At 42.8% G+C, this 9,017-nt stretch overlaps 1 protein-coding gene across 3 annotated transcripts; it reads left to right on the top strand.

Moving 5' to 3' along the window:
• The first annotated feature begins 911 nt into the window (after positions 1-911).
• LOC134198075 (uncharacterized) lies at positions 912-9,017 on the top strand. Of its 3 annotated transcripts, XM_062667410.1 has the most exons (11): positions 912-1,022; positions 2,243-2,356; positions 2,502-2,553; positions 6,366-6,603; positions 6,663-6,775; positions 6,852-7,117; positions 7,205-7,472; positions 7,535-7,732; positions 8,051-8,208; positions 8,262-8,362; positions 8,429-9,017. In XM_062667410.1, exons 2-11 carry the CDS (start codon positions 2,342-2,344, stop codon positions 8,931-8,933), a joined length of 1,914 nt encoding a protein of 637 aa, XP_062523394.1. In that variant the 5' UTR covers positions 912-1,022; positions 2,243-2,341; the 3' UTR covers positions 8,934-9,017. The 3 variants fall into 3 exon arrangements, with proteins under 3 accessions (XP_062523394.1, XP_062523393.1, XP_062523392.1); XM_062667409.1 differs by lacking the exons at positions 912-1,022; positions 2,243-2,356; positions 2,502-2,553 and adding exons at positions 3,021-3,373; positions 3,442-6,307 and having other exon boundaries at positions 6,921-7,117; XM_062667408.1 differs by lacking the exons at positions 912-1,022; positions 2,243-2,356; positions 2,502-2,553 and adding exons at positions 3,024-3,373; positions 3,442-6,307.

Here is a 9,017-nt window from a genome sequence, read left to right as displayed (position 1 = left end):
GTTTGACCACATGCTGGCTGATGTATTACTACAGATGAGAAGCACTCCTCATAGTACAACGGGTATATCTCCAGGAGAGTTGTTTTGAAACAAAGAATCAGAACACTACTGGATCTTATACATCCTCAAATAACGTCATCAGTGGAGAATCGTCAGATGGAACAGAAACAAAAGCGAGGTCTCTTGCGGGAGTGAGGTAAACCAATCCATCTGGGTATGATCCTATGGAAGAGATACACCATGGCGTCAAGTTAACATCATTGAACGATTGAGTCCAGTATTATGCAAGGTACAAGTGAATCGAATGATCTGGCAGAAACATGTTGACCAACTGAAGGAAATATTCATGTCTCAGACACAGTAGGATTCTCCTCAAGATCTGAACACGGGGATACCTGACACTTCAGTGATGGAGAAAGACACCACCAGTTTCACAAATGCCTATGTCAGAACCTGAAGTGAATGATCAATTGGCTGAGACAGATAAAGCAGAGAGTGCATTACAAGAACAACAGCAACAACCATCTACTGTTACTACTGTACTACTAATGCACTTGCTGTATCGACTCCACCCTCTCCTCAGAAGATCATCAAGAATCTAGGAGGCTCAAGAGCGACTGGACCTTCCCTATAGAAAATTTTTGTGCGACTCGCATGCGACTCGCATACGTTTCGTATGCGATGAGGGTCGACTCGCAAATGCGTAGTTCATTTACATAATTGGTACCACGTGACAATTATCGCATGCGGAAAGTTATCATTCGCATGCGAAACGTAAACATGGAGATCGCATGCGGTACGCACTTCGCATGCGGAACGTTTGGATATTCGCATGCGGAACATTTGGATATTCGCATGCGGAACGCACGAGAATCGCATGCACGCTGTTCGGTTGCGAGCGTGCGCGTAGACTGACAGATCTGTTGGACTCGATCTGCTAGATTTCGACCTCTTCTGGCGTGTTTCTACTAGAACAGCATAACATTTCTATTTCTACGTGATGAGTTCTACTTTTGCATCTAGTGAGTTCTACTTTTTGGCCGAGACTCCCTTTGGGGGATGCGACCTGTAGTCGCAGAAGCCTTTATTGATTGCTGTCATTATCTCCGAGTGCGACCATGGTTTGGACTTGTACGTCTCTGTTACAAAGTCTGAAACAGAAAATGCAAATGCATGTGCATAAGTCTATCTGTGAGGAATGACAGAGCTTGTGCATGGATACCAATGAGGAGATGAAGCTGATGTTGATCAGGCTGTGGTCTACTTTCTCCTAATACTCCACTTTTCGCTCTTCCCACTCCACAGGTCATAAGTTCCTCGTGGGTGAAGAAACACCGTATAAGGGATTGGCCATTTGACATGGCCCCTTTTTTAGTTTTGCTTCGGCTACTTTCTTAGAGTTGAGTTTTTGTCCCTTGAAATCAATAAATTCCTATAAGACGAATGGGACTATGTCACAGTGCTGCATGAATATCACTGAAAGTGTATACTCTTACACTGGCTGTGTTCGGATTGTGATCGTGGCTGCTTTGTGTTGTAATGTTTTGGTTCTTTTGATGGCTTTGTTGTGGGGTGTGTTCTGGCGTTTCTATTGTAATCTTCTTGGGTGCAGTTTGGTGTATAGGTGTGAGGATGTGATCAGGTCGAGGCCTCTTTTTTGTCTTTAGTACATCATCCTATAGAAAGCCACTCGGTTCTTCAGTGTAAGATACTATTCGTGTAAAAGGTTCTCATTTGTCTTACCAGTTTGTTTTCTATCATTGACAATCTCCTGAGGATTTCCTCATTTTGCTGGAAAAGTGTTTCGAGACTTTGTTGAGGCAGTATTTCCTTGTCATCAATCTGTATGATACACGAGTACAGTACTTGTAATAACTATGTACATATGGCTAAGTTGTGACTTACTGGTGTTTGATTGAGAAGAACTTCAATGTCTTTGTCTGAGTCTGGGTATGTTATATGTTCTGGGTATGTTATAGAATCATGTTCTATGATAGTTACCTGTGCAAGAATATCGATTAGAGTGGTAGCATGCTTGAATAAGCTGATGGCAGCTTTTAGTTACCTCAGCATCTTTGCTACTGGTTCTAGAGGCTATATCCATGGGTGCAACGGCCAGTGGGAGCGATGTACTACATAAATGGTTTGTAGCCTGACCAGCTTGACTGTCCTGTGCAGAGTGATAGGTAGTTGGGGCATCTTCAGGATGTATCGAATTCTGTTGTGTATTTATTGTCTACAGGCAAATATTGTGTTACATATTATGCTTGCAAATATGGTGGAATTGCCTGACCTGGTGTATTGAGTCTGGGCTGGGTGATCCAAGCTGCATAATCTACACATGTCAATACTGCTGGTACGTATCAATACATTGGCAAAATGAAATGTAATTGTACTTGATTCTCAGGTACTTGATTTTCAGAAAATGATTGATATGACTGACTTTGGTTTTGCAGAGAAATGAGAGCTTCAGTGGCTACCAAACTGTTTTGTTTGTGTAGACTTTGAATCTGAAGTGGAGACAGAACGTCTGGTTGCTTGCTCAGATTGAAGGTGCATTGGTTTTGTGTGTGTGTGTGTGTGTGTGTGTGTGTGTGTGTGTGTGTGTGTGTGTGTGTGTGCGCGTGTGTGTGTGTATGCAAAAACTGAATGGGTTGTGTGCAGTATATATATACCTCCTTTGATTTCACGGATAAGAAATCCAATGTCTTGGCCAAGGCTCTCTTGCACTTTTTTGGTACACGTTTGCTTGAAGCTGCTGGTGTGGACGCTTTGACCAAGTCTGAACTTTGCTAATTGCAGGAACACAATGGCAGGTAATTAGCACTATAGGAATTGGCGGGATTTTGACATCTACCTCTTTTGAAGTATCTGGACATGTCTCTGTCATATTTTGGATGACCGCTCTGTATCTACTTCCGCTGTGGATTGCAGTGACTATGCTGCCTGGTTGTAGTTTGACCGCGTAATCATCATCCACGGGGGTCAACTTGGAAGATGTTACCTGCGCGGTGATACCGTCTTCCCAGAGAATATCAAAGACATCTAGAAGAGGTGTAAGTTAGATTGGCAGCGAGCTCACACTCTCGAGAGGTGCTGGAGCACGCTCAGTCAAGTGTATCTAGTAGCAGCTGCGCGGTATCTTTAAACACATACAGTTCTTGTAGAGTTTCCTCCATTCTTTGGTAGTAGTCGGAAGGAGCAGAGCGCTGACGTCTAGACGTGTGCCAAAACGTTCACGGCGACTCGACATTGCCACGTTACTCTCGTCTTGCAGTTACTCCGAAATTGGCGGGCTTTCGCAACGCATGCGCTTAGTATTGTCACCGTTTCCGGCCACATGAGGGTGATCAGCGATGGGCGCTTGAGTAAGGTATGAAACTCGTATCTTGGCGGTGCTATATATCAGTGCCTGCTCTGAAGAGTGTTACCTTTTCCTAGTGTGACGTAAACTGATGGATAGTGGTAGACGCAGACGTCGAGGTCCCTACAAATCTTGGGAAACCGACTGCTCAGAAAGCGTTCCCAAGCAAACTCGCAACAACTGGAAAAAACCGGTGCGGTACGTATAGGTACGATTTAGCCCGGCCTGGTGATTTGATCAACATTGTATGAAGTCTGATGGTCGGCTTGCATGTAGGCACAGTTGTCTAGCAGTTGTGGGCATGCAATTAAAGGTGTACGTACGTACTGTGCATGTAGCTACTATCTGTACCTTTGTGTGCATGTGCAAGACGCTCTGTTTAGTAGAGGTAAAATTGACTCACAGTGTAATCGTACACGACAAGATTGTGGTATCATAACTACTTAGGCAAGATCATGAATGTTCGTAACCGGCTTGATTGTCATCACCTAGTAATATTTGACATAGCTAGATTGTAACCTATGAGCTAACAGTCGAGGCTTTAGCACTCTGGTGCTTCTTCATTTACTTAGCTGAGGCGCGCATACACTGGGGTTATAGTAATACCGCTCTCTAGACCAACGACTGAACGATAAACTTCTGCCAATTGCGCATGCGCTTATTGTTATCGCTAGTGTTAGTTTTACTATGTTTGGCCTAGTACTATATACACCCTGCACCTGTCAATCTACTCTGTCCGCCTCTCACTTTAGACTTACGCTAGTCGCATAACTTTCGTATTTTCCCAATAGCACATGCAGCCATTCTTGTTTGTAACTAGCGGATGGTTTGTGCTAAATTGTCATGAGAAAGGCTGCAATGTGAGGTGGTGTGATGTGATCATATCGCTGGTTGTCTCGTTGTTGAGGTCAAACAGGACGTTGTTTTAGCTAAATGTTGCAACGACGCACGGATAATTAGTATCGCTAGATTGTGCATCACAACACAGCTGCGCGTGGTAGCACTATGAGTAAATGCGGTTAGTGATGAAACAGTTACAGTCATATTGCAGTCGTAGTGTAGAACTAGTGAGCAAGAAACAACTAGATAGCAGCCTAGGGTCTAGATAGCTCGTATACGTGCTTCATCTTATAGTAGAGGTCTTACTAGTAAAGTGCTCGTTAGCATTGTGTCAGGCGAACGAAGGTGCATGTTCTGCAAGTCGTAGTTTACTTACGCGGTAGCCGCATAACAATTGTTGCGTCACAAACAAACGCGGGAACTCGGAAACAGACTTATAGTTGCTATAGATCTTCTAGCTTTCTAGTTTTCACTTCTTCGTTCACATTTCAATCGTCTAACTCGTTTAGGTAGCTGGTCGCGTAGTCACGTGACAATGGTTGTCTACCAATAATTTCTGTCAAACTGGCACGCGGAAGCTCAGAAAACAGATTTTTCTCTTCTTCTACGCGGGAACTCAGAAAACAGTTTTTCAGTTGCTCGTTCACGCGTTTACTTAGCTAGTCGCGTAGCAATGGTCGGTAGCGCCTAGCAATGGTTGCGTAGCAATAATTTCTGTCAAACTAACGCGCAGAAAATCAGAAAACAGACTTTTCTCTTCTAGCTTTTTCTTTCAATTCCTTTTGTATATTTTCTTATTAGTCACTTAGCTAAGGGAGCAAATTGAGAGTCATTTCACTCTTCTCGCCAAGAAATTATAATTGAGTCGACCCCTTGAAAGGGGACCCTTGATTCAATTTTTGCGCATATGTTACGGAGTCAATATTGCATTCATCTGGCATCCTGGTTTTTTCATCCATCTTTCCGTTTTGCCATAAATCCATATATGACAAGTGCTGAGGTACGCATATAGATATATAAATATGTAAATATATATCTCGACCTCAATTGCCATGAAAAGAGAGAAGCTCGCTTCCCTCGCCAATTAGAAACTTGATATTCTCTTCTTCATTCAATTGCTTTAGATATTTCTTCCATACCTGCAGGATGCTGAAGTCGATGTCCAGCACGTTTTACAGCTTCCCAGAGAAACTTCCTGTTCTCATTTTCTCAATTTGTCAGATGCCAACCACATGTGGACTCATCAGTCTGTTCTAGAAGCTGATGTTGATGCGCAGGTAGTTGAGTATCACAGCCAAGAGGAGATGATCCCTGGGCCGTTTGCAATTGGACATGTCTCTGATGAGGTGGACAGTACTGATGACCCTGCTGAATCAAGTAGTCTGCTTCAGAGTTTGCCACATCTGCTTCACTGCTCCATCCAACGTCATCACATTCTAGATTGCTCTCATCATGATCAGACATTTCCTTCATCTAGGAAGGAAATGTCTGATCATGATGACAGCAATCTAGAATGTGATGATGGTGGATGGAGCAGTGAAGCAGACATGGCAAACTATGGAGCAGACTCAGCAGACTCTGAAGCAGCTATAGACTCAGCAGACTCTGAAGCGGCTATAGACTCAGCAGACTCTGAAGCAGCTATAGACTCAGCAGACTCTGAAGCTGACAATGTTGAGGAGGGCATTGAAACACGAGATGTGCATGATCTCGAGGCTGAAGCGGCTTGTGATATCTCCACAACACATGGACTGTATGAAGGGTCTCTAATCTCTACCAAAGCGACTTTGGCATTGCTCACACAGTTAGCACAACGTCATAGGCTTTCAAAAAGCGCTTTGTGTGATTTTATGAAAGTTATTTCAGTACTTTTGCCACAACAGCCAGATGTACTCAAGTCTGGATTTCATTTCAATAAGGCTGTCATAAATTTAACAACACAGTTAGCCAAGCCAATTGTTCACTATCTTTGTCCTTGCTGCAAGAGTCTGATGAAAGAGAAGTCAACGTGCTTGACAGCGGGTTGCCTCTACAGTGGTGTTGAAGAGCCCCTGTATTTTTTTGAACTCCCGATTGAAAACCAGATACAGGCTCTTTTTGCAGGTTGCTTGCAGCATTGTTTCTTTTCTAAAATTGATCTAAGAACTTATAATCTTTATAGATCATCCTGAATTTTATAAGTCACTTGAAATCAACTTTGGCAGACGGCATGGCTGTGTAACCTTGAGCGACGTTTATGATGGACAAGTTTATCAATCATTGGTAGAGTCTGGATACTCGCAGAATATCTTCCACCTTACACTGGGAATGAATACCGATGGAGTTCAGTTGTTTAAATCACCACAAACAAGCATGTGGCCAGTGTATTTCAGAATTAATGAGTTACCACCTACTCTAAGGTATGCCTGCAATTATAGTAACATGTGTGAATATAATATAACAGAAATATTGAAATTAGGTCATCAAAGAAATATCTTCTTCTTGCTGCAGTTTGGTGTAGACAAGAAAAACCACCGATGCACTGGTTTCTCAGGCCTGTCATTGATCGACTTAATCGACTATATACTGAAGGTACCAGTGCAATGATAATGCATGTGTTGTCTGTTACATCTGATACTGCTGTACCAAGAAGAATTTATTAATGCAGGTTTTGAAATTTGTCGCCCACAATGCCAACCTGAAAGATGCCGTCTGAAAGTACTGTTCTGTGTGGCAGATTTACCAGCTAAGGCTCTGCTTCTCCACTGCCAACAGTACAACGGTTGCTTTGGATGCTCAGAGTGTGAAATAAAAGGGCAAGTGGTACCAAGGCTTAGAGGCCACACTACATCTTTCTGGCAACAGTCTCTTGCCATTAAGCGAACGCACAAGTCTGTATGTCATCAAGCTCAAGTAGCTCTCCAAACAAATAAGGTAGGCATTGCATGTAGTGAGTGCTAGCTATATACTGTAGGTGACCCTTTCATCTTTCTTATCAGTTTGCCTTCTTGATTCTTGCAGGTAGTTGTGGGAGTAAAGGGTTACTCACCACTTAGCTGGCTTGATGAATTTGACGTAGTCAAACAGACACCTATAGACTACATGCATTGTGTTCTCTTAGGAGTCACTAAGATGTTACTCAATCTATGGTTTAACAGTCGCAACAAGACTAATCCGTACTACATTGGGCATCACACTGGCCTGATTGACGAGAGATTGTCAAGTATCTTTCCTCCTACAGAGATATCACGAAAGCCAGGGTTAATATCTAAGATGAGTGATTGGAAGGGTAAATGTAGTTTGTGTTGTAGTTTCACTCTTTTGACATATGATTGTTACTGTTATATTCAGCATCTCAGTACCGGGCATTTTTGTTGTATTACATGGTCCCTGTATTAGCAGATGTTCTTGATCAGCAGTATTGGATTCATGCGTTTTGCTTGGCTTCTGCACTTCATTCTCTTCTGTCCTCGTCAATAACTGCAGATGACCTACTAGCCATCGACCAGTCATTGAATCAGTTTGTGACTGATATGAAACTACATTATGGTATTACACGCGCGTGCGCGCACACACACACACACACACACACACACACACACTCACACACACACACACACACACACACACACACACACACACACACACACACACACACACACACACACACACACACACAAGGCACTCAGGACTGTTCTCATGCAATAACTTCTGCATATTTGACAGGTGTGTGTGTGTGTGTGTGTGTGTGTGTGTGTGTGTGTGTGTGTGTGTGTGTGTGTGTGTGTGTGTGTCAGCATTTATGTATGGTTTACCGGTAAATCAGCACTTTGCTGTAATTATACGAGCATTAGTACTTTTTTGCAGGTCTGGAATACTGCTCTATGAACGTTCATTTACTCACACATCTGGTCGATCATGTCAAATTATTTGGGCCTTTATGGACTCATTCATGCTTTGAATTTGAATCAGCCAACTTGAGACTCAGGAATTTGGTACATGGGAAGCGTTATCCTGACCAACAGGTACAGTCTATCTTTCATGATTTTGAGTTTCTGGATTGCATTTGTTTTTGCAGATTGTTAATGGATGGCACCGTGAGCATTGTGCCTTTAACATAAGTCAAGAGAGCAAGGAAGTTCAAGCACTGCACGAATCACTGTCCCATTCAAGTGTGAGGTATAGCTAATGACAGGGAGATAATTAACTGTGAGTTTGAAAGACAGCGGTGTATGTATGATGCAGATCCGAGAATAACTGCAATGAGGTGGCATTGAAGTGTAAAAGAAAACAATGTTTGGATGCAGATCAGGTCTCTGCTTTGATGATGGTACTTGGGCAGGCACCTGAAGCTTGTGAACTGTACACGAGAGCAAGTTGGAGTGGGAAGACCTTTTGCAGTTCAGGCTACTTGAAATCAAAGAGGATGAACAGTGTGGTCCAGTTTCAGAAGTCTGTGGGAACCACTCAGTTTGGGCTCATAGATTGTTTTGTGAGCCCAATTCCATCCATGGCAGACTTTGCTGCTGCACTAGTGCTGCCTTTTGATGCTAGACCTTTGGCTCCGACAGGTGTACCATTAATTCAACAAAAATGGCTGGCAGTATCTTTGAGACCAAGAAGTGACTTGCTGGCTATTCCTATAAGGAACATTGTCCGGAAGTGTGTCTATGTCCAGATATCCAGCACCAGATTCAGAAATGCTCAGTCCTATCTATCTCTCATCCCTAATGAAATAGAAGTAGATTGATAAGTTTTACAACATTACTATTTTTAAGTTGTAGCTGGTTGCATTATATCATGTATTATAATTATAAAGTGGATACACAATAGA

Source organism: Corticium candelabrum, chromosome 2, assembly GCF_963422355.1.
Source record: "Corticium candelabrum chromosome 2, ooCorCand1.1, whole genome shotgun sequence".
Lineage (NCBI taxonomy): Eukaryota > Metazoa > Porifera > Homoscleromorpha > Homosclerophorida > Plakinidae > Corticium > Corticium candelabrum.
The sequence above is the reverse complement of the archived record's forward strand: the minus strand, read 5'-3'. Positions and strand labels throughout refer to the sequence as shown.

What these genes read in the sequence shown, in the direction of transcription:
- LOC134198075 (XM_062667408.1), top strand. Translation starts at nt 5,437, where the DNA reads ATGTGGACTCATCAGTCTGTTCTAGAAGCTGATGTTGATGCGCAGGTA. An exon ending in TAGCTCTCCAAACAAATAAG is followed by an intron (nt 7,118 to 7,204) that starts GTAGGCATTGCA and finishes TGATTCTTGCAG; the next exon opens with GTAGTTGTGGGAGTAAAGGG. An exon ending in TGATATGAAACTACATTATG is followed by an intron (nt 7,733 to 8,050) that starts GTATTACACGCG and finishes ACTTTTTTGCAG; the next exon opens with GTCTGGAATACTGCTCTATG.